The following is a 26,389-nucleotide window of genomic DNA, read 5'->3' as shown; positions in this document are numbered from 1 at the left end:
CTTAATGCCTTCCATTTATATGAAAATATTAAGTAGACTCTTAAAGAATCTTATATGATACTTGTTTTTAAAACCCCTTCCCAAATTATAAGAACTGCATCAACTTAATTTCTTTGTCAGGTGGAAGGCATTGAAGTGTTCTGAGGTATAGGAATTATATTGGTGCACAGGCAATGGAATTGTTACTGCTTCTTATGTACTTGTGCTGTTAAGATTCAGTTAGTTGTTTATTTCTTCAACAGCGATACGTGTAATGATTAGATTCCCACAGATATTTTTTAAGGTGTGCTCCTAGTTGGAGATTTCTCTTGCTTCTAAGAAATTTAATCTTTCTTCTTCATTAGTTATTTGAATTGTGTGTTAAATGTCTTAGTTTAGCTTATAAATCACCACAGTATCCAGGATGGTTATGCCCATATTCTTTTTTTTTTTTTTTCACGGCATGGATTAAAGTTGTTTAAATATGTTTTCTTTCTCTTTCAGTGGTTCCCCCTGGAAGTCCTGGGCCCATTACTCGGCACGGGTCCTATGACAGTTTAGCGTCTGACCATAGTGGACAGGAAGATGAAGAGTGGCTGTCTCAGGTGAGACTCTGAAACGTTGAGTCTATTAAGGTGACAGAAAACAGAGATCCATTTAGCTCTTATTATTCTCAAAATTAAAAAAAATTTTTTTCCTTAGAGGAAAACGGGCAGAATTCGGATTATTTTTATGATCATCAAGAATTAATCATCTTTCCATATTAAGAATTTCTCAGAAATACTGCTGCAGGGCTACATATACATATATTTTATACACACATATACATATATGTGTGTGTACATTAGCTTTCATGCAGAGAACATAAAGTACGCATATCTTTCAAACAAGCCATTTATATCCCCCAGAACCCTGGATTTCAGATGGACTGTTTGGATTAAGATAAGAACTGGCCTGGTTAAAATGGTGAAGCCATTCAACAATCTTCGGGCATTCTTTTGTGGAGGCAACATTTTGTGAAGACTGGGCCCAGACTTTGATTAGGGAAGTTCTGCCTCCTAATTTGCACAAGTGCTGGCCTGGCCTTCCTTGCCTAAGCTCCTGTCATGTGGCTTCCAAGGGTCTCCAAATCAGTCCTGTAACAGCTTCCATGGACCCTTCCTCCCCCTGCCAGGTGAAGCTGTCTTCATCTCAAGGGCTTTGAAATAAAAGATACTCAGGCAGATTTCAAAATGATGAGATTACAAGTGACTTCATTACAGATGCTGTTATGTCTGTTTCAAGTCTGACATCACTGGGTGAAGTTAATGACCGGGTCTCGGATTACCAAATCCCGCGGCTTTTCAGCAGACAGGTGCCTCCTAGGAGCCCGGGTGCAGTTTCACTGCTTTCTCAGGGAGGAGAGCCCACACTACTAAAGGGAATCTGGAAACCAGAGAATGAAATTGTTTCTAGGTGACATACATTTCATCACACTGAAAATACTCACAGGAAAAGCTCCTTTAGGTTGCACGTGGAGATGCGTCCTTTCTTGAGGATACCACAATGCAGTTTTTAAAAAAAGGATGCTGGCAGAGAAACCACTGTCCTTCGCTTCAACTTTTCAGTTAGAAAAAGGGGTAATGTGTGCTGTCAGTGTGAAAGTATACACAATATGTTTGTACCGCACACAACAGGCGGATGAGCTGGAACATCTGGCCATCGCCTCAGTGAAATTGCACAGGCATCTGTTTACCTCTCGGCTCTGTGACACTGATGGTTTTGAGCTTAAAATACACAGCATGCTTTATCTGTGGCCTCATTTATGTTGCTGAGTACAACTCCTTGAATGAGAAATCACTGTCCTAAATCTGAGTCGTTTTCTCCCCATGATTAGCGGGAATGTGGATATTGTTCCAAGACTATGATGCTTTTGCCCTTTAGGACTTTACAAACACAGAGCTGCACTCCGTGAACCTTTTCAGTTGTGTTTTGTTAAGAATTAATCACCACAATCAGAGAAATGTGATTAAATATAAAAGAACTCAGGGCAACACTAAGGCCCATGGGAAGTCAGTTCTATGAACTGTGTATATAGACGTGGATGTAGCAATTATAAGACATTGAGAAATACCGTCTCACCAGAGGTTTGCATATTTAGTCTCTTATTCAAGTCACTCGTTTATAAAATCACATGCTTATTTTTAGCTTTTACCGCATGTCCTCCTCTCTGCTTTGTCTAATATTGGCAACATTCCCTGCCTCTTCCATAGAGCATGAAATTCATAAAGCATTTTGGTATTACTGTTCCGCAGCATTTAAAATACCTATGTCAACATTCATGGGAGCTGAGGAAACACTGTAGTTAAGAAATGGTATTTCTGAAGACAAATCTAGTTTGAGAGAAAATCTGTAATCCTGTCTTCTTTTAAAAGTGAATTTGGGGGAATTTTGGGGGAAGTATACGAAATACTATAATATTTAATTGTGGAAAGAAACTGGCTGTGAGTGTTAAATTATTTCAGACCTTTTCTTTTCCTTGGATACTCCAAGAACAACTTCACATTTGTTATGAGCTTAATCCTCAGTGAAGGAATTACTTTTAATATGTGGATTGTGAAGTGTAGTGTTCATTGCATGCCCACAGAGTGATAAGGACTGTCTGATATTAGTGAAATAGGTAGTCCTTAGGCAGCCGACACTAGGTGCATGAGGCAGGCAACTGGTCCTTTTATATCCGTATGATTTTTGTATTGTGTATGGGGTGTGTGTGTTTGTTTATACGCATACAAACACTAAATGAATTTTTATTATATTATGACAAACCAGTAGATGGATGTAGTGGATGTCTATACAGGCTGCTGTGGTCACAGCTTTCTGATTGTGGATGACACCCTCTCCTTCTCCCACTAGGTTAAGATGGGCTTCTTGGAGACTGTGAGTGTTCGGAGATGAGATGGGGGGATCATGAAAGGCTCTCAGAGGGAGGTCATGATACATCTCAATCATGATTTCTGATCTGTTCCAGGTAGAAATTGTAACGCATACCGGACCCCACAGACGTCTGTGGATGGGTCCACAGTTTCAGTTCAAAACCATCCATCCCTCAGGCCAAACCACAGTCATATCATCCAGTTCATCTGTGTTGCAGTCTCATGGTCCAAGTGACACTCCACAGCCCCTTTCGGATTTTGATACAGATGATCTTGACCTCAACAGTCTCAGGTAAGAAATAAGAGCTAGAGAGTGATTTGACCAGATTAATAAGTTCATTTGTAGTGAACACCTTGCATAATCTTTACATTTCCCTCTTTTGCACTGTATCATGTTGCAGAACACATGCACTGTAGCTTGCGATTCATTGTTAATCACTGGGGGTCTTATGTGAGATCTCATCACCTCCAATAAATATCTGTGTTCCAGATTGTACTTTCCTGGATCGAATATTCAGTGCACTTTTAAAAGCCATTCTATTTTATGTTGCCTTTCTCGTATTTCTGATTATCCTCTATCTCTGTGTTTTCATCATATATATTCTTTGATCCTCACTTGTAAGAATCAGTATACAAAGTTTACAAAGTATGCTTTTTATTTTTAGGGGTTTGTTTTAAACATAATTGAGAACTTTTTGACTTCTGCAACTTAAGTTTGCTTAGCAATTTAATTTGTTATACCAAGACTTGACATATCAAGGTACTGATGAATGGCCCAGTCTAATGCAATATGATTTCCTTTCTTTGTGTTCTTTTCAGAAAAATTTCTACATTATATGTTTATATGAATCTAAAGTAACCCTCTCACTTTTTTCTTGCATCTCTTTTTAAAAAAATTGTTTGAAAAATGTGTTCCAATCATATGTTGGGAATATGTTTTTATTCTACTTCTTTGTCAACATTAGTAACAAATTTTTATACTGTAAGTATACAAATATATAACAGATTTTTATTCTTTGTTAAGGCAAAGCTGTTGTAGAGGTGAATTAGGACTAGTTTCTTCTTTCTGTTCAGTCGCTAAGTCGTGTCCAAATCTTTGCGACCCCATGGACTGTAGCACACCAGACTTCTCTGTCATTCACTATCTCCTGGAGTTTGTTCAAATTCACGTCCATTGAGTTGGTGATGCCATCCAACCATCTCATCCTCTTGAAGAACAACTCATGTAATGCTTCCCGGGTGGCGCTAGTGGTGAAGAACCCATCTGCCAATGCAGGAGACATAAGAGACCCAGGTTCGATCCCTGGAAATGTTCCCTGGAGGAGGAAATGGCAACTTCCTCCTGTATTCTTGCCTGGAGAATCCCCTGGACAGTGGAGCCTGGTGGGCTGCAGTTTGTAGGGCTGCAGAGAGTCAGACACGACTGAAGCGACTTAGCACACATGCACAGGTAATGAAACATGCCTCCTGTAATACTTTTTCAAGTATTTTAGTTTTTTATTTTAGTTTGCTTTCCTTGTTTATTTCTTCACTTTTTTTTTTTTCTCTCTTTTGGGTCTATTATATTTTCTTCAGCTTTCTAGAAATAGAACTTTATTAAGTTATGAGGCAACTCAGTGGATGCTGGACCATTTTTCACAGATATCAGTTATAAAGTATGATCCATTTTCAGGAAGTCAAGCAGAGTCAGTTCTCAGCTTAGTGATTCAGTTTATATTCATCTGTTTTTGTAGGTTATTCTGTTATTTAAATAGTAATAAAATGGACCTATAAAACTATGTTTATTCTCTTTACTATTTACAAGATTCTCAGCGACCACCCCCCCCCCCCAACCTTTTTCTTTTTTCCTGATGACTGTCACCTGCTGTTCTGATAAGAGTCTGTCCTTTTTCTTTGGAGAACATCTCCAGCTCTGTTCCTTTGAGTTTTTAAAATTTTTATTTATTTGGCTGTGCTGAGTTTTAGTTGCTGCATGCAGGATCTTTATTTGTAGCATACAAACTCTTAGCTGTGGCATGTGGGATCTAGTTCCCTGAACAGGGATTGAACCCAGGCCCCCTGCATTGGGAGCACAGAGTCCCAGCTGCTGAACCACCAAGGATGGGCCTGTTCCTTTGTTTTGGACCTCCTCTGGCTTTCTGTGTTACCCATTACTTCAGATGCAGGTCTTTGTCTAAGAGCTCTCTATCTTGCTGCTTCAGACAGAGCTTTATTCCTGAAATCCTTCTAGAATTTTCCTCAGGGACTTTTCCTTTTTCTTATACTACAAAGCTCCTGGTATTTATCTTTAAATTGTTTATATCCTATTTGTTGGGCATATGTAAATATTAGAAACCTTTATATTAGTCCCAGGTTTATAATTTTGTTGTATTTTGCTTGCAGTTTATATTTAAAATTTTGAGCATATAGGCCCTTGGTTAAGATCTTAACCCCATTAGAACACAATTTTGGTGAAAAATTCAGATTTATGTCACATTATTTCAATTGCATGTCCTGTTTAGTACCATTTCCTGCCCAGCATCCAATTAGAAATCCCACTCCTGATAGTCTCCTCATCTCTGTGCACTTTCACTTTATCCTGGCTCCTCACGTCTGGTTCTACCATTCTTTCGGCTTATGTACAATGGCATTATGGCTGCTGATTTTACTTTCTCCTTTAAATTGTGAAGTCTTGTTTAGATTTTTCGGTGCAACTGGCCCTTCACATTCAGTGCCTTCTTTACCCCAGATCACTGAGAATCAATATGATGCTGGGATAGTCTGCCTCCCTGTATCCTAACCAAAATGGCAACTGTCAGGTGTGTTGTTGGCTGTCATATCCATAAGGGGATCAGGCATGGCTAACCTCGATGTTGTTTCATCACTCAGTTGTGTCTGGCTCCTTTATGATCCCATGGTCAATAGCCCACCAAGATCGTCTGTCTGTGGGATTTGCCAGGCCGGTATGCTGCAGTGGGTTGCCATTTCCTTCTCCAGGGGATCTTCCCGACCCAGGGATCGAATCCATGTCTCATGCGTTGGCAGGTGAATTCTTTACCACTGAGGCACCAGGGAAGCCTGGCTAATCTCATAGCAGCTCCTTATTTGGAATAGGGATTTAACATGAAGAAAAAGGTCAATGAAATATTTATGAATAGACCTGAGAAATAGATAATGTAAAAGAAACTGAGACATAAAACCTAGTTTTCCATTCGAGGTTAGCTCCTGGGAAATCAACTTCATTTCATTTTTTTCATCTAGTTAATTAATACATCCATTGTTTGATACATTTTATATATGTATGTTGTGATCTTTCTGTGTGAGAACATTTAACTTCTACTCTTTTAGCAAACTTCGGTATTATCAAAACCATAGTTACTGTGTGATACGTTAGATTCTCACACTTTAATCATGTTATTTTAAATGATATGTAATTAATATAACATAAAACACAGTGTACAGTTCAGTGGTTTTAGTATAGTCACTATGTTTTGCTGCATCCTCCTAATTCTGGGACATTTTCATCACCCCTACCAGTTTGCTTTTATTTTTATATATTTTTTTAATGGAAACATTAAAGCATATATAAAATTTGTAAAATTAAGAAGGATAGACTAAACCCCTGTGTATCTGTTGCCTGGTTTGAGTACATCAGTTCTTGGCCAACCTGCTTTCAGCTAGCCCAAACCACACTCCACCCACGACCCTGGTTAATTCAGAAACTCCAGTGCTATAAATTGAGTTAATAATAGGAAATTTATTAGCCCACATAAGTTATTTAGACTGGGAGGTAGCTTTAATTTGCATGCACTGAGCATATCTAACAGGCTAGCTGCTTGTTTTTCATTAAGACCCAGAAAACAGCTCTCTTAGAAACTTCAAGTAAACTCTTCCTCTTTGCTTATTGGCCCACATTTGCTTAGACCCACTCATTGCAGACCTAATTAATCTCACCATGAGATGATGGGATCACCATGACTGGCTTGGGAGAATAAGCTGATACAGAAGGGCTGCTGGGTAGTACACCACTAGAGCAGTGATCAGTGACCAGCATTTCCAACTTCCACTGCTAGGCCAAGTGCATGTTTCACCCCCCTCCTATTTCTTCCTTTCATACAACAAACACGTATACATTCCTCCTGTGCTTTCAGTGAGGATCCTTTTTCTACAGTCCATAATTGAAATGTCAGGCTTCTGTAATGTCTCATCGTGCTTATCAACTTCTTATCTTCATCAGTATCCTCTGTAAACTCTATGCATAAGCCAAATCATGCTCGTCAAGATGACCTGCATTTATCATGCTTGGCTACAGATCCAAGGGTTTGCTTTTTCTGCTTCTGTGTTTAAAGGGATCTTCTTGCTCCTTTGCATATAAATACATCATCCTAACACTGTATAGAGGTCCAATTTCTGTTCCAGCTCCACAAGATCCCCTCACTCTGCTGTGTACCATGCATTCATTCCCTCATTTCCTCTTTTCGAGCTTTTATTAGCTGTTTCATTCATTTTCACACCAGTTTTCCTTGGCATCAGTTTTGAATGCTCATGTGCTATACCATATATCTGCACACAGACTTTGCATTTTGTGTTTTGTTTTTGCTTGTTCCTAAAATCCTACTGACACATAACTAATACTCAACAAATACCTATTGAATGAATGCATTGCCAAAAAATACACACTTAGACTATTATAGTAAGTCTTTATTCCTTTAAGTTGCCTGGGCCTCTCAGCTCTTTTAGCCATACAGAAATCCTTCAGTGAATAGTACAGAAATACAGCTGGAACTAAACTCTTAGCTTTAATAGATTTACCATTCCCAAGCGACTTAAACTCATATGTAGTAAATTGCAATTTTGCTGACATTCTAATTGATATCTTACATGCTAATTAGTGATATTGTGGAGATAACTCAGTTAGAGTGTAGAGATTTTAGCTAACCCCCTGGCAGCCACATCCCAACACAGCTGTGTTACCCTATGTTGTTGTTCAGTTGCTAAGTCATATCCGACTCTTGCGACCCCAAGGACTGCAGCACGCCAGGCTCCCCGTCCTTCACTATCTCCTGAAGTGTGCTCAAACTCATGTCCATTGAGTTGATGATACCATCCAACCATCTCATCCTCTGTCACCCCCTTCTCCTCCTGCCCTCAATCTTTCCCAGAATCAGGGTCTTTTCAAATGAGTCAGTTCTTCACATCATGTGGTCAAAGTATTGGAGTTTCAGCTTCAACATCAGTCCTTCCAATGAATATTCAGGACTGATTTCCTTTAGGATGGACTGGTTTGCTCTCCTTTCAGTCCAAGGGACTCTTTGGAGTCTTCTCCAGAACCACAATTCATAAGCATCAATTCTTTGGCACTCAGCCTTTTTTATGGTCCACCTCTCACATCGGTACATGACTGCTGGAAAAACCATAGCTTTGACTTTATGGTCCTTTGTCGGCAAAGTGATGTCTCTGCTTTTTAATATGCTGTCTAGGTTTGTGATCCTATGCTTGTTGCCATATGTAAAATATTTTTCTTTAAAGATTTTAAGGGAGTGGCTCAAATTTTTGTATCAATTGATGTCATTTAAGGAAGGCAACGATTCTATTCATGAATTTGAAGATTCTTAAAACTCTTCATCTCCCTTTTTTTTAACCTTTTATTTTGTATTTGAGTGTAACTAAAATATAGTTGTGATAGTTTCAGGTGCACAGCAAAGCATCTCAGTCATACATAAACATGTATCCATTCTCTGCCAAACTCCCCTTCCATCAACTCTGAGCGCAGTTTCCCATGCTATACAGTAGGCTGTCATTAGTTATCTGGTTTATACATAGTATGTATGTCAGTCTCTCTCAACTCATCCCACTTCTCCTTTCCCACGTTGGTGTCTATATACTTGTTCTCTTCGTCTGTGTCTCTACTTCTGCTTTGCAAATAACTTCCTACGTACCATTTTTCTAGATTCCACATATACTTTTCAAATGCCAAAGGGTTCGGCATAATTTGTTTTGGGTCTTCTCTCGTTCCATTTCATTTGTCCCTTTGTAAATGAACATCCGTTTTTTAATCCCTTGTTTAAAAGCTGTTGAAAACCACACAAAGAGAAGAAGGGGTCCAGAGTGTAGAGAATACTGTGCTTTAAGTCTTTTGAAAGAACCTTAAGGACTACACTTTACCCATTTGCCTTGTTTTAGAGTGAATGGTTCTTTAATGGACTGCGCTATTCCAGCATTGCTGATTTAAGGTCTGTTGTAGCATGGGACAGTTTTGATGCTGGTAACATATGTGAATTAAACTCAATTGCATTGCAGGATCCAGCCAGTCCGCTCTGACCCAGTCAGCATGCCAGGGTCATCCCGTCCAGTGTCTGATCGAAGGGGAATTTCCACCGTGATTGATGCTGCCTCAGGTAGAAGACCACATATAAAATGTTTAATGGCTTTTTTTCCCATGCGTTTTAAACTTCTTTTCTTGCAAATGTAGATACTGTATATTTCTTGCCATCTTTCTCTTCTCTTGGGGAAGGAGGGTGAGGAGGGATGGCTGCATGTGAGCAAGCAAGTGTGCGTGCACATGAGTGTGGCAAGTTGCGTGTGTGTCTGTGTATTAAAACAATACTGTGCCTACATTTGTTGCTAAACGCCATGCGTTTAAATATTGTTAAGGTTGGTGAATGATACCATGGAGTTGGCACTTGATTAACTGTAATGAACACAGTATTGAAGGCTACAGGGTTGATGACTGTTTTTGCCTTTGATCTCTCAAATGTGGAGAAGCAACCTTGACAGAGAACGTAAATACAATATATGGATTCAATTTACTCAACCTGTTGAGTATCAGAGTGCCTGATCTGTGGAAGCGGGGAGTCCAACTGCTATAGCTTAAATGGCTTTATTATTGAAAGCATGAAGTTTAGAAATTCATTAACTTAACTCCGTCTATCACAGTTATTAACTTCCTATCCTTGGAACCAAGCCACAAATATGTATCATTGGTACCTGGAAATAGGTCTTTGCCTCTATAGGTGATGGTTGCTAAATTAATATTGTAAAATTGTTTTTGGCCCCATCTGCCAAATAACAGAACTGTTTTCCATGATACATTTTCTCATCTCTAAATGCAGTGATAACAAAACTAAGGACAGTGATGCTTTCTGTATGGCGCAGCTGTGGCGCATCTGAAACTAGCATACAGCAGGGTTTCATCAGAAAAAGTCTCTTACAAGTAGAATTATTAAACACCCGGCATTAGTCAAACAGTTGAGTCAGAGAGGATTTTAATCTATAGCAATTTCAAAATCCCTGGAGACAGCTGATCTGATTGAGGCTTAAACTGTGAAAGAAAATGGAAACAAACACAAAACTGACTTGTGAAGGCCACTTTAAAAAGACCAAAGCTTCTGTTTCTGATTCTGTCTCTGGATTTTTCGAAGTTTGAAAGCTGATGGGTTTTGTACTTTTTCTTAGCTTCCTGATGTGTTTGTCAGTGGATTGCACTTTGTGTCTGATCGCATGGTCCACGTTGAGGGCTGTGCTTTCATTCTTAGTGTAAACTTGTATTTTAGAGGGCTTGTACTTGTTCCTCAGCTTTACCTTGGCAACCAGGGTTGTCCCCTGGAAACAAGCACAGTAATATCTAAGGTCCCTAGACTTGCACTGCAAGAGATACTGAGATAGGTGACTTAATAAATCTTTTTGATAGTTTCGGTCTAAGAATGCTTAACAGATCCTGTTCATATGGAATTATCATTTACAACTGTGAATCCTGGAAATGATATATTTTAACCTGAAGTGTTTTATTCAAGATTACAGTAGCAGGCTTTGTTGATTGGGGCTTTTGTTTTTTTTTTATATTATTAAACTGCCATATTATTAATGTCTTAGAGTCAGGTAACTGGCCGTTGGTCAGATGAAATGCATGTCACTAAAGCAGTTACCGTGTGTATTATTAAATGTGCCATATTCAGTGCTATAGTCTGGGGAAAGACTGTATATATCATATAGCACTATCTCAACTTTAGCTCTATAAAATTCTCTCATGCCACGGAGAGGAACTTCAATGAACTAATGATTCCATAATTTTGTTTAACTCTGCTGCAAGAAGAGTTTCCTGTTGATGTTTGAGTAAGGAATAGATCTTACGTCTTTGATTTATCAACACTTAGATTTCTATCAGTGAAACACATAGCAGTTTCTCGGATATTGTTCTCCCAACTCTGAACCTCTGCTTGACTTGTCTTTACTTCTTGGCGACTAAGTTCCATTATTTTTCTCAGCCTGTTTTCATGCAGAAAATCATTAGCCCCTTTCAGAATGACAGCCAGAGCAATGAAATGTGTGTGCTTTCTCTAGCTGAGCTAAAGAAGCACCGTAGATGAGGAATTAGACTTCTGTGAGTTATTCTCCACCTCTCCAATGGTCTGGATCTCTTTCATTGATCACATGTTTTAAGTGGGTGGATAATATTTTGTTGGCAAAACTTCATCTATTTTGTCTAGTGGGGCCACTATTGTAACAGTGTTACTTTTCTATTGATTTAACAAGATAAACTATAAATGATTTGGGTTCTTTTTTAAAACTTTATTTTATTGACGTGCAGTTGATTTACCATGTAGGGTTAATTTCTGCTGTACAGCCAAGTGATTCAGTTGTACATTTATTTTCTTTTTCATATTCTTTCCCACTGTGGTTTATCGCAGGATATTGACTACAGTTCCCTGTGCTGTGCAGGAGGACTTTGTTGTTTATCCATTCTATATATAATAGTTTGCATCTGCTAATCTCAAACTCTGATTTGGGTTCTTTATGAAGAGAGGTTTATAGGGAAATTCTGTTTTAGATTCCTCTATTAAAAAGAGTCTAGTTGCTCCTGAACCAGGAAATACGTCTCTGATTATGACCCATGCCTTGGAGTCAGCTGCTTGTTATGAAGATGCTAATCTGGAGTTTTGATTGCCTTTGCTTAGAGAGGTATGACCAGTGTGGCGCCTCCTCTTATCAGAGTTCATTGCTTTGTGTCTTACCTTTAAACAATTTATACAACTGAACATATTGTCTTTTTAATTGTTCCTGTGGCAGACTTTGTAGTTATCCCTTTATTTTAGTGACAGCTCTTGCTCTGTCTAAACTAGTGGTGGTGTAATTATTTTTCATCAAATTACTTTTCAAAGGAGTAGAATTTAAAAATATAACTTGATATGATCAGATCTTCTGATGGCTGAGACCATTTTCAAAGTGAAAATATTATTTACACCTTGGATCTGTATGTTCTGCTTTCAGTATGTGTGTGTCCCGTAGTGTTACTCTGCTGAAACGAAAATCAACAAGACATTGTGCCACTCTTGCTAGCAAATTCTTAAAAAGATTCTTGATTAGGTAGTATGTTTGTGCTTTACTCCTTCACATAGACATGTATTAACCTAGACTACAAGTTTTTCACTTATTAACTTTGATGATTTAGGCATAGTGTAAATTCTATACCTTTAGGTACCTGTGAACCAGTTTCTTGCTGTCTCTCTATATATGTATATTTTAGACTCAACAGATCTATAATTGTTTTATATGTAGATGTTACTTCCCATGACATGTTTCCTCTGATCTTTGGAGACTGAAAAAAAATACTACCGTGCCTCAGATTTCAAAGTTAATTGTCAGAGGTTCCCTTCTTGTCTAAGGAGAATGCCATTCTGGAAGTGGACTTCATAGATTTACCTATACACACAGGCTACCCAGAAAAATGAGATCTGAAGGAACTGCTCCATTTTTCCTATCCAGCTGATTAACATCAGTGTCTGAATCAGACAGTATTTCTAGACAACATGTGTCATGGATTACTTCCTTTTTTCCCCTTTGTACTTTTCTTTTGGTTAAGTATCTAAGAATTTCTTCCTTGGTTTGTCCTTTATAACATGTGTCCTTCTTTTGTTAAAGGTGTAGGGCTGAAAGAGGGGGAGAAAAGGTAGAAACAGTGTCAGCATCCTGCTCAAACTTTGTTTCCCACATTGGTGGCTGAAGTTCTTGTTCCAAGATGTGCAGGCTGTATAACTTGTTGGATAACTTAATAACCACTCTAATTGCTTGTGAGTCATCCACACAAAGAGCCTAGAAAGATCTGGTTCATCCTAAGTTTGTTTGTCCTCGTTTGTAGTTTTACTGTGGAAATTGGTGTTTACCAAGAAAGAACTCAAAGCAACTGAGATTTAAAGACAAACTTATGCCCCACTTGTATGAAGAGCAGACATCTTTGTCAGACTCTACTAAAGTAAACATTTTATAGAGAAAATGTTATTAGAAGTGGTGAGAGCAGCTTGGGTGTACATTCCTGAGCAGATGACAGAAGGGGAAGGGAAGCTGTGACAGAGCAGTAAAACAAGTTCTTATTCTTTCTAGCAGGCTTTGATACATAAGATATTGGTGCAACATCACACTCCACTAAATAGGGACAAAGTTGCAGATCTGGTATTTGTTGCTGTTCTTGACTCTAGAGAAATGTTCTTTTTTTCTGTACAACTGGAGTCATCTAAATGATTTCTAAGGACTTAATTAACTCAGACTTTCAGCACCCAGTTCTTGCAGATATCTAAATAATTTGTTTGCTTGAAGAAAATCCAAACTGGTTTGATTTTATTGATTTTTGAATGATCAACTGTGCCTACTTTGTGTATTTGGCATTTGTGCATCAGACCTTAAAAAGATTATACCTATTAGAAAAATATGGTTGAGTAGACAACAAGGGTATTATACTAGCAGTCAAATCTCTGCTGGAGAGATATTCTTATGGAGGCATGCTTTTATCTTACAGAGATTTCTCTGATGCACTCGAGGAACTATATTCTTAAGGGCTACATTTCATGTATCTATAGTTGCCATTCCAGTCTGAGGCATACAAACTTTGTTATTGTATCTTAAAGCCATCAGGGGCATAAGAGATGCTGGTGGTAAGAGCAAAGGGATTTATAAGAAACACCGTTCAATCTACCGTGGTGAGGTCACTTAGCTCCATGATTTCATAACTAGAACAGGTGATAGACACCATGGTGTTATAGTCATGGCCTTGAACTAGACACCATGGTGTTATAGTCATGGTCTTGAACTCTTGCTGAAACCTTCAACAAGTCATGTTTCCTACCTAGCCATTCTTCTCTGCCTCTGTGAAAAGAATTTAAGGGACTTCCCTCATGGTCCAGTGGTTAAGATTCCCATTTTCCACTGCAGTGGCCACAGGTTCAATCCCAGATCAGGGAATAAGACCCCACATGCCATGCAGGATGGCCAAAAGACTGAGAAAAAATACAAAAAAGAATTTGTTTCCTTTTATAAAAATTTGCTGTACCTTTTTGGGCAGCAATATGGTCAAATTATTTCCTAAAATAATTCCCAAATATGAAGGCTATAAAGTTCTTTTGAAATGTTGAGCTATTTCTTCGAATAGATGATATGGTTTTCATTTAATAGAGTTCCAGATAGTCTTTGTGATTGTAAGGTGACGAAAACTCCAGGCATACTTGTACCTTGGGTATTCAAAGCCTTTGTGGAATCAGTAAGAGGATTAGGGATGAGGGTGAAATTAAAAGAAGGCTTAGTCCTGACCTGTGAACAGAGTCCTTTAGAGGGGAAAAAGGAGGTCAGTAATTTTACTGTGACACTATTTATACTTTGAACAGTAAGTATTCAAACTAAGATAATTAAGGTTGGCTTTTTCATTAGAAAAGAGGAAGTCTGTGCCTTATTTGAGCTCTCATCTAGTGAACACCTACTGCCTCTATAGAATCAAAAGTAAATTATAGAGATTAAGAACATAGGGAAAAGAGTTGATTTCCCATCACAAAAGTGCTCAGTCACATATCTCTCCTCCTGATTTAAATACTCCTCTCATTCTTCTTTCTAATATTTATAGGATGTTAGAAGATGAAATTCAAGTTAACAGTGTGGAAAATTTTAGCTCAGCACAATTAAGGAAAAAATGATTGCCCCACTTGAAGATGAAGAAACTGTAAACAGAAGTAGAAGAAGCTGTTGGGAAAGTTTTTTTCTGATGACACATTGCTTCTTTGAATAAATCTTTGTGTCAGCTGAAACCTCGCCTTGGCTTTCTCTGTTGCGAGCACCAAATCTTTGACATGACTTTCCTAAGCATTTGGAGAAGGAATTGATGGAATTCTCCCTACTGTTGATATACCAGGGTACCACATATTTACATGAGACTTTTGGGCCAAAAGACCCAGCTTTTCTTTTTTGTACCATTATTGCTACATCTTTAATACAAGGCTGGACTGTTTATGTAGTCTGTTGCCTGAGACTGTGGTGGCAGAGGGACAATATTGGGGGCAGTATTAGAATTTGTTTAAGTCTGAACCGGGGATTCCATTTGTCTTAGTGACATTAGTGTCAAACTGTTAGTGCCACACTATTTTAAATTGTGTCCAAGAGCCTGAGAGGCTTATGCTTATAGGTGCCATCTATAAACTTAGAAACAAACAAAGGAGCCTCTCTCCATTGACTGTGTAAGCCCAGTGAGCAATTAAAAAGCAGCCTGGGACCTCACCCAGGCAACTAGTCGGAACCAGAGCTCGTGGTATTCCCCTGGATATTGTTGAAAACTGTCAGAGAAAAACTAAAGCAAATAATCAAAGTGGAAATAATTGTTCCTGGGAACAGTTTTGTTTTTGAAGCTTGAGGCAGTGGAAGGAATAGTGACTAGTCACTTACAGATCTTTGGCTCTAGTCTCTGCTCTGCCTGGAACTAGCTCTTTAAGAAATGGCTTCAAAACCCAGGGCTTGCTTCTATAAAATGAAGAAAAGAATTGAAGTACGTTATTTACAAAGTTCCTTCTAGCTTGAAAAATTGATATGTCTATACTTTAGATCATCTTTTAAGGATTTTTTTTAAATCAAGGTACGGTTTACATATAGCAAAAATGCACATATCTTAATCATACAGCTTGATCAGTTTTTATACCCAGATAATCACCACTCAGATCAAAGTTAGACTATTTTCATCATTTCAGAAAGTTCCTTTATTCCTCCTCCAGTCAAGACTACCTTTGACCCAGACTATGACTTTTATCATCGTAAATCAGCTTTGTTTATATTGAATCTCAAGTAAATAGAATCATTCTGTACATTCTCTTGCATCTGGCTTCTTTTACTTAATTTAATGTTTTTGAGACTCATTCAAGTATTACATGTGTCACTAGGTCATTTTTTTACACGGCAGCATAGTTTGAGTATAACACAGTTTATGTATCCATTACTTTGTTGTTTTTAGCTTTTGGCGTATTATTAATAAAACTGCTATAAACTTTGCTGTATAAGTCTTTTTTTGACATAATCATTCATATCTTCAGGGCATGTACATAGGATTGGAAGTGCTGGCTCAGAAGGTAGGTATGTGTTTAGCTTTATTAGCAACTGCCAAGGAAGTATTCCAAAATGACTATACCATTTTTTCATTCTTAACAGCAGTGTGTGAGCCATTCTAGTGACCGTAAACTGTGGTCTTAATTTGCTTTTCTCTGATGAATACTGATACTGTGCACCTTGCATATACTTACTAGAGATTTGGATATCTTTTGCAATGTATTTGTGAAGTCTTTCACCAGTTTTTATGGGGTCTGTTGTCTGTTGAGTTTCAGGGGTTCTTTACTCTGGTTAGGCTTTTTGTTGGATATTTTGCCAGTATGTCCTTTCAATTCATTGCCCTTTCACTTTCTTATTGGTGTTTTTTGACAGGCAGAAATACATTTTTTCCATTGTCTTTCCTTTTATGTGTTTCAATGCTTTTCCTTAGTAACTATATGGTTTCGGCTTTTGCATTTAGTCTATGAATCTTTTCAAATTATTTTTTATTATGAGATGAGGCAAGGATCAAGGTTCAGTTTCTTCCAGATAAGTGTGTTCCAGCACTGTTCATCAAAAAGATCTTTCCCCCAGTGAATTTTGACGATGCTTTTTTAAAAAAATCCTATTTTTCTTGGATTATCTATTTTCTTCCATGCACACACACACACACACCCCGGTCTTTTATACCACTATCATACTATCTTAATAACTAGCCTTTTAGTAAGTTTTGAAATATAACAAATTAATGTCTCTACTTTTTCCTTTTGTCGTTTCTTGGCTATTCTAGAATATAAAATATAGATTAATGTATATCTTTACATTTCCATGCACGTACATATGCACACACATACCAGCAGATGATGTGGTCCATGGACCTCTCTGAAAGTGTCCAATACACTTCCAAGGGGTCAGCGAGTTAAAACTATTTTTATAAATATGAATTCATTTTTTGTCTTTTTTTGCCATCTTGACATTTAGTATAGATGGTGCTGAAGCACTAGTATATAAACCTGATGACATCTTAGCATGGTAAAAAGCAGTGGCACCAAACTATGCCCATAGCAGATGCAACTCGCTCATAGTTTAAAAAAAAAAAAGATATAGTTACTTAAGGCTTGCTTTGATACAGTAAACATTATTAATTTTACTAAACTTTAGAAGCTAATAAATTTTATTAAATTTTCATGTTTGTATACTTTTTATGTTCTATATATCATAATTGAATTAATGCACACTAGTTGTCCAATGGGGCCCCACTCCAGTACTCTTGCCTGGAAAATCCCATGGATGGAGGAGCCTGGTGGGCTGCAGTCCATGGGGTCGCTAAGAGTCGGGCATGACTGAGTGACTTCACTTTCGCGTTTCACTTTCATGCATTGGAGAAGGAAATGGCAACCCACTCCAGTGTTCTTGCCTGGAGAATCCCAGGGACAGAGGAGCCTAGTGGGCTGCCATCTGTGGGGTCGCACAGAGTCAGACACAACTGAAGCGACTTAGCAGCAGTTGTCTTGAGGGAATTGCGCTTGTGTGTTTGTTTTGCACTGAACTAGCAACTGTTTTCATGGAATGCCATTTTACTTAAAAGAAAAACTGAAACTTCGTTCATTCAGACATTGGTATTTGGTAGAAATTTTCTCAAAAATGAACAAAGTAAGCCTGTCATTAAAAAAAACAAACTGACAAATATTTACTAGCAATGATAAAATTCTAGTCTTAAGTTGAAAATTAGAAATTTGGAAACCATGTATCCACCAGTCTGCATAACAGGTCCCATACTTAAACACATTTCTGATGAGATAGGTGGTGATACTACCTAGTATGGTATTTTATGTCATAAAATAAGTCAACATTTGGAAGATATGCAGTATTTTCCAAATGACTGGTCTTATAAAATTATGTATGGTAATGGACTCATTTCAAGTGCAAGATAGAACAAAGGATTTTAATATGACAGACTGCAGAAGTTAATTAATAATATAATAATAATATAATATGGTTTCTGATATTATTGTAACTAACACATTAAGTGTTCTATCAGGGAAGAATATCCCCAGAATCTGAAAAGACTCAGAACATGAATACGTGCAATCCTTTTCCAATTCCTACATCAATAGGTGGAGAAAAAGCATTTGACAAAATCCAATATTCATTCATGATGGACTCACATCAAAGTGGGTGTAAGAGAAGCATAATAAAGGCCAGTTTTGAGAAACCCTCCAGTTACATATTCAGTGGTAAAAAGCTGAAAGTCTTTCCTTTAAAATCAGGAACAAGAGAAGGATCCCCACTCACTCTTACCACTTCTATTTAACATAGTATTGGAAGTCCCAGCCACAGACATCAGACAAGAAAAAGAATTTAAAAGCATCCAAGTTGGAAGGGAAGAAATAAAACCGTCACTGTTTGCAGATTACATGATACTATATATGAAAAAACTTAAAGTTTCCATCAAAAAAACTATAACTAATAAATGAATTCAGTGAAGTTATAGGATACAAGATTAATATACAGAAATATGTTGCTTATTCTATATAATAATGAACTATAGAGAAATTAATGAAACAATTTAGAATTGGATTAAAAGTAATAAAATGCCTAGAAATAAATTTAACCAATGATATGACTATAGTGGTTAATATCCAAAATATATACATAGCACTTACAACTTAATATAAAAACCCAATTTAAAAATGGCAATAATTAGCCTCCAATTAAAATAAATTAATTAATTTTTTTAAAAAAGAAAAAAAATGTGCAGAAGACCTGAATAGGCATTTTCCCAAAGAAGACATACAGATAGTCAACAACCACATGAAAAGAAGTTCAGCATTGCTATCAAAATGTAAGTCGCTCAGTCGTGTCCAACTGTTTGCCATCCCATGGACTGTAGCCCGCCAGCCTTCTCAGTCCGTGGGATTCACCACGCAAGAATACTGGAGTAGGTTGCCGTGCCCTTCTCCGGGGATTCTAGACCCAGAGATCGAATCCAGGTCTCCTGCATTGCAGGCAGATTCTTTACTGTCTGAGCCACCAGAGATCAAAGGAGAAGTTCAAACCAAAACCACAGTGCGATATCATCTCACAGCTTTCAGAAAGGCTATCGATGAAAAATCTAGTCAACCAATAACAAATGTTGGTGATGATATAGAGAAAAGGGCACCCAAGTGGACTGCTGGTGGCATTGTGGTTTGGTGCAGCCACTACAAAAATGGTATATATTCCAGAGAAAACTAAGAATAGAACTGATCCAGAGGTTCTCCTCCTGAGTATATATCTGAAGAAATGAAAATACTAATTCAAAAAGATACATGAACCTAAATGTTCATAGTAGCATTATTCACAGTAGTCAAGGGAGAGAAGCAGCCTAATTGCCCATCAACAGATGAATGGATAATGAAGATATAGTATGTATGTACAACGGAATGTGACTCAACCATAATAAAGAATGAAATTCTGCCATCTGCAGAAATGTAGATGAATCTGGAGAGTATTATGCCTAGTGAAATAAGACAGACAAAGACAAACGTGTATATTATCACTTACATGTGGAATCAAAAAACAAGACAAATGAATGTATATAACAAAACAAAATTAGACTCACAGAGATTAAAATAGTGGTTACCAGTAAAGAGAGGGAAAGGGAAATGGGCAAGATAGAGGGCAGTTCAGTTCAGTTCAGTCGCTCAGTCGTGTCCAACTCTTTGCGACCCCATGAATCACAGCACACTAGGCCTCCCTGTCCATCACCAACTCCCGGAGTTCACTCAGACTCAGGTCCATCGAGTCAGTGATGCCATCCAGCCATCTTATCCTTTGTCATCTCCTCCTCCTGCCCCCAAATCCCTCCCAGCATCAGAGTGTTTTCCAATGAGTCAACTCTTCACATGTGGTGGCCAAAGTACTGAAGCTTCAGCTTTAGCAACATTCCTTCCAAAGAAATCCCAGGGCTGATCTCCTTCAGAATGGACTGGTTGGATCTTCTTGCAGTCCAAGGGACTCTCAAGAGTCTTCTCCAACACCACACTTCAAAAGCCTCAATTCTTCGGCGCTCTGCCTTCTTCACGGTCCAACTCTCACATCCATACATGACCACAGGAAAAACCATAGCCTTGACTAGACGGACCTTAGTCAGCAAAGTAATGTCTCTGCTTTTGAATATGCTATCTAGGTTGGTCATAACTTTTCTTCCAAGGAGTAAGCGTCTTTTAATTTCATGGCTGCAATCACCATCTGCACTGATTTTGGAGCCCAAAAAATAAAGTCTGACACTGTTTCCACTGTTTCCCCATCTATTTCCCATGAAGTGATGGGACCAGATGCCATGATCTTCGTTTTCTGAATGTTGAGCTTTAAGCCAACTTTTTCGCTCTCCTCTTTCACTTTCATCAAGAGGCTTTTTAGTTCCTCTTCACTTTCTGCCATAAGGGTGGTGTCATCTGCATATCTGAGGTTATTGATATTTCTCCTGGCAATCTTGATTCCAGCTTGTGTTTCTTCCTGTCCAGCGTTTCTCATGATGTACTCTGCATATAAGTTAAATAAGCAGGGTGACAATATACAGCCTTGACATACTCCTTTTCCTATTTGGAACCAGTCTGTTGTTCCATGTCCAGTTCTAACTGTTGCTTCCTGACCTGCATACAGATTTCTCAAGAGGTAGGTGGGTAGATTAAGAGGCACAAATTACTATGGATGATATAAACAGCAAGTATATAGCCATTGTTTTTTAATAAATTTAAATAGAGTATAAAATATTGACTCACCATGTTGTATACCTGAAACTAATATAGTATCATACATCATCAATAAAAATAAAAATTTATGTAATATACCTCAAAAACAGAAAGGATGACTATCGTTATTTGTAATGTTTCAAAATTAAAATTTTAATGGATTAACACATAAATGTTTTCAATATTGATAGACATAATCACATATAAAAGCTCTTTGGATACCTATCTTTAAGCACACAAAATGGTCTTAATTCCCCCAAAACAACCATCATATTTATATAATATATGTACATGTATATATGTATTATATGTGTATCCAAAATCACTGCATTTGGTGACTGCAGCCATGAAATTAAAAGACGCTTACTCCTTGGAAGAGAAGTTAGGCCCAACCTAGATAGCATATTCAAAAGCAGAGACATTACTTTGCCAACAAAGGTCTATCTAGTCAAGGCTATGGTTTTTCCAGTGGTCATGTATGGATGTGAGACTTGGACTGTGAAGAAAGCTGAGCGCCGAAGAATTGAGGCTTTTGAAGTGTGGTGTTGGAGAAGACTCTTGAGAGTCCCTTGGACTGCAAGGAGATCCAACCAGTCCATTCTGAAGGAGATCAGCCCTGGGATTTCTTTGGAAGGAATGTTGCTAAAGCTGAAACTCCAGTACTTTGGCCACCTCATGCGAAGAGTTGGCTCATTGGAAAAGAACCCTGATGCTGGGAGGAATTGAGGGCAGGAGGAGAAGGGGACGATAGAGGATGAGGTGGCTGGATGGCATCACTGACTCGATGGACGTGAGTCTGCGTGAACTCCGGGAGTTGGTGATGGACAGGGAGGCCTGGTGTGCTGTGATCCATGGGGTCGCAAAGAGTTGGACACGACAGAGCGACTGAACTGAACTGATATACACACATACTACAGATTAAATGTATATTCATCTCTACAAAAATTTAGATGAGATTTGAGTCATCTTTCATTGAATCTGTGGGTCAAATTTAGGAGATTTGACATCCTAACAATATGGACTCTTTCAATACATGAATGTTTTATAGCTATCCATTTATTTTGTTGTTTAGTCGCCAAGTCATGTCCAACTCTTTTGCATCATCATGGACTATAGCCTACCAGGCTTTCCGCAGGCAAGAATGCTGGAATGGCTTGCCATCTTCTTCTCCAGGGGATCTTTCCGACCCAGGGATCAAACTCGTGTCTCCTGCATTGGCAGGCAGATTCTTTACCACTGAGCCACCAGGGAAGCCCAGTGGTCTTCTTTAATTTCTCCTGATGTTTGTTAACTTTTAATGTAGAAGTCTTACACATATTTTGTAACATTTATTTCAGTCATTTGATGCTTTAATGCTATAATGAATAGCAGGTTTTGTTTTTCAGGAGTTTTCCATAGTATATAGAAGACAATTTGGGGGGGGTGGTATATTGAACTAGTATCCCGAATCCTTTATAAATTCATGTATTAATTTTAGTAGATCTGTTTGGATTTTTTGCTCAGCAGTCATGTCATCTACAAATAAAGATGGTTACATTTTTTCCCATCTTTACACCTCATTTCTTTTCCCCCTTATTGTATTTGCTTAGATGTCTAGTACGTTGAATGGATGGATGAAAAAAAAAGCGAGGACAGGGCAAAATAAATATATGAAGGGCTGAATATTTTGCAAAATTAATTAAAAAGACATCAACTCCAATTTCAAGTAGGTTAGCTTGCCTCAAGTAGGATAAATACAAAGAAAACAATATCTGTCATATCAGCACCCTAATCCTGAAGTCCACAAATCACAAAGCAATTTTAATGTTCAGCCTACCATGTTTCTTTATTTCTTAGGTTCATATTTGGGTTAGGGTTTAGCATTTTGACAAAGTTAGAATTATTTTTAAGTTTCTTTGACAGTATGAGATACCTGTTTCCCAGTGCTCTATGAGGAATCGTCAGGATGTTTACCATTAGATGAAGTAAGAAAATGGGGAACTAGTATTTATTTATAAACAGCTATGTGCCCAACAACGTGTTAGGTGTTTTCACATGGTTTATCTCATTTAATCATATTTCATTAGGATCACAGATCCACTTCAGAAATATGCAAAGAGTGGGATTTAAGACACCTAGTTCCTGATACTTAGAAATACTTAGAGTGCATTATGGTGACACCTCAGATAAGTCCAAACCTCTTTTTACCCTGCCTGATCAAATATTCATTTCAAAACACTGTATGCTGAACTGAGCCACGTGGGAGTTGAAGAGAATCAACTATTCAGGTGGTGAAAATGTGTGAATGCAGCTGGCAGATGAAGTTCTAGTGTGATGAATTCCCAGCTTGTCCTTATTGCTTCAGGCAACGACTGACAGGCCTGACTGGTCATTGGCTTTCCATTTCTGGCATTGATAGGACTGAAAATACTTAGTGTCACAGATACTTAAAAGCTGTCCCTGTTAGAGTGGATACAAATAGTGCTGGAGGGTCCTTCTTGCATAGAGCTGTAATCAATATGGTCTAGAGTTCTTGACCTGAACCTATAATTATCTGGTTGTTGTGAAGGTGGCTTATTGTTACAGAAAATGCTTATATTCAGAACTTTGGGGCTAAGTTGTGAATGGAGCGAAGGAAAACAGAGGCTTTGTCCCTCTTTTTCTGCTTCCTCGTATTTAAGAGGCTATCATAATAACCGCAGATAAGGGCATTCTTAAAGGATTAGAACATTGTATCTCTTGCATTTTGGGGTGCGTAAGTTTGAATTTTACCTCTGATGCGAAAGTCATGACTTCAGTGTTTGCAGCTTGTGATTTTTCAAATACCAAAATAGAATTTCTTCTCACTGATTCAAATACTTGGATTAAAAGTGCAGCTTAAATCATAACACATTTGAACTTGATCTTTTCCTGCAGCTAAGCATATGCTGAAAAAAAGAAACTGGGTAAGCGGATGTTACAGCATCCATGATCTACGGATGTGAGTCGAAGGTGATGACACTGATAGCAATTCTTAAGTTACTGTTTGTACCAGTGTATGTAAGTCTATTGTGATCAAGATTAACTTGCCATGTGAAAATAGTAGTAGTGTAGTTATAAAAGGACTTCACGGTCAATGTGGATCCTGATTGCTGTCACCACTTGGCTTAAGATACCTCTGATGGGCATTACTGGGGGCTTCCTTGGTGGCTCAAGTAGTAAAGAATCTGCCTGCAATGCTGGAGACCCAGGTTCAATCTCTGGGTCAGAAGATCCCCTGGGGAAGGGAATGGCTTACCCATTCCAGTATCCTTGCCTGGAGAATTCCATGGACAAGAGGAGCCTGAAGGGCTACAGTGCATGAAGTTGCAGGGTCTGGGTAGGATGCCTTCAAAAAGAGGGAAAAAGTAATGCCATATAATAGAGGGCTATTTGAAAACAAGGGTTGTCTTTGTATTTCCACATGCTGGGTATTGGTACCTGCCGCAGAGCAAATAATCAATATGTGTTGCATTATTGATTTCTGATAAAACATAAGCCTTTAAATATATCACAAAGTATTTAAAACTTAATAATGTTGCATCTTTGGATTCGTTGGATTCATTGGAGAGTATATAACTCCATTGCTAACACTAGCAAGCGGGTACTCTTTCTACCCACTTCTGATGTCTATGTTCAAGGTCAGGAGGGGCAGCCATGAGGAGATACCCTCGTCCAAGGTAAGGAGCAGTGGCTGCGCTTTGCTGGAGCAGCCATGAAGAGATACCCCATGTCCAAGGTAAGAGAAACCCAAGTAAGATGCTAGTGTTGTGAGAGGGCATCAGAGGGCAGACACACTGAAATCATAATCACACAAAACTGGCCAATCTGATCACACAGACCACAACCGTGTATAACTCAGTGAAACTTAGCCATGCCGTGTGACATTCTGACAGAATGTGGTCCACTGGAGAAGGGAATGGCAAACCACTTCAGTATTCTTGCCTTGAGAACCCCATGAACAGTATGAAAAGGCAAAATGATAGGATACTGAAAGAGGAACTCCCCGGGTCGGTAGGTGCCCAATATGCTACTGGAGATCAGTGGAGAAATAACTCCAGAACGAATGAAGGGATGGAGCCAAAGTAAAAACAATACCCAGCTGTGGATGTGACTGGTGATAGAAGCAAGGTCTGATGCTGTAAAGAGCAATACTGCATAGGAACCTGGAATGTTAGGCCCATGAATCAAGGCAAATTGGAAGTGGTCAAACAGGAAATGGCAAGAGTGAACGTTGACATTCTGGGAATCAGCGAACTAAAATGGACTGGAATGGGTGAATTTAACTCAGATGACCATTATATCTACTACTGTGGGCAGGAATCCCTTACAAGAAATGGAGTAGCCATTATGGTCAACAAAAGAGTCTGAAATGCAGTACTTGGATGCACTCTCAAATGACAGAATGATCTCTGTTTGTTTCCAAGGCAAACCATTCAGTATCACGGTAATCCAAGCCTATGCCCCAACCAGTAACACTGAAGAAGCTAAAATTGAATGGTTCTATGAAGACCTGTAAGACGTTTTAGAACTAACACCCCAAAAAGATGTCCTTTTCATTATAGGGGACTGGAATGCAAAAGTATGAAGTCAAGAAACACCTGGAGTAACGGGCAGATTTGGCCTTTGAGTACAGAATGAGGCAGGGCAAAGGCTAATAGAGTTTTGCCAAGAGAATGCACTGGTCATAGCAAACACCCTCTTCCAACAACACAAGAGAAGACTCTACACATGGACATCACCAGATGGTCAACACCGAAATCAGATTGATTATATTCTTTGCAGCCAAAGATGGAGAAGCTCTATCCAGTCAGCAAAAACAAGCCTGGAAGCTGACTGTGGCTCAGATCATGAACTCCTTATTGCCAAATTCAGACTTAAATTGAACAAAGTAGGGAAAACCACTAGACCATTCAGGTATGACCTAAATCAAATCCCTTATGATTATACAGTGGAAGTGAGGAACAGATTTAAGGCCCTAGATCTGATAGATAGAGTGCCTGATGAACTATGGAATGAGGTTCATGACATTGTACAGGAGACAGGGATCAAGACCATCCCCATGGAAAAGAAATGCAAAAAAGCAAAATGGCTGTCTGGGGAGGCCTTACAAATAGCTGTGAAAAGAAGAGAAGTGAATAGCAAAGGAGAAAAGGAAAGATATAAGCATCTGAATGCAGAATTCCAAAGAATAGCAAGGAAAGGTAAGAAAGCCTTCGTCAGCAATCAGTGCACAGAAATAGAGGAAAACAACAGAATGGGAAAGACTAGAGATCTCTTCAAGAAAATTAGAGACACCAAGGGAACATTTTATGCAAAGATGGGCTCGATAAAGGACAGAAATGGTCTGGACCTAACAGAAGCAGAAGGTACTAAGAACAGGTGGCAATAATACACAGAAGAACTGTACGAAAAGGACCTGCATGACCCAGATAATCACGATGGTGTGATCACTCACCA

At 38.5% G+C, this 26,389-nt stretch overlaps 1 protein-coding gene across 8 annotated transcripts in view; it reads left to right on the top strand.

Annotated features, from left to right (window-relative positions):
• BCAS3 (BCAS3 microtubule associated cell migration factor) overlaps positions 1-26,389 on the top strand; it is a 586,221-nt gene that overhangs the window by 295,379 nt on the left and 264,453 nt on the right. For 7 of the 8 annotated variants that reach the window (XM_052658881.1, XM_052658882.1, XM_052658879.1 and 4 more), the window contains 3 exons: positions 484-584; positions 2,987-3,183; positions 9,171-9,268. In XM_052658881.1, coding sequence (XP_052514841.1) covers positions 484-584; positions 2,987-3,183; positions 9,171-9,268 — 396 coding nt within the window. Of the gene's footprint in view, positions 1-483; positions 585-2,986; positions 3,184-9,170; positions 9,269-14,754; positions 14,890-26,389 lie in introns of those variants that run through there. The other variant, XM_052658886.1, reaches the window with a different exon arrangement.

The sequence above is a fragment of the Budorcas taxicolor genome, chromosome 19 (assembly GCF_023091745.1).
Source record: "Budorcas taxicolor isolate Tak-1 chromosome 19, Takin1.1, whole genome shotgun sequence".
NCBI classification, from domain to species: domain Eukaryota; kingdom Metazoa; phylum Chordata; class Mammalia; order Artiodactyla; family Bovidae; genus Budorcas; species Budorcas taxicolor.
This window is presented reverse-complemented; position numbering and strand designations above follow the sequence as displayed.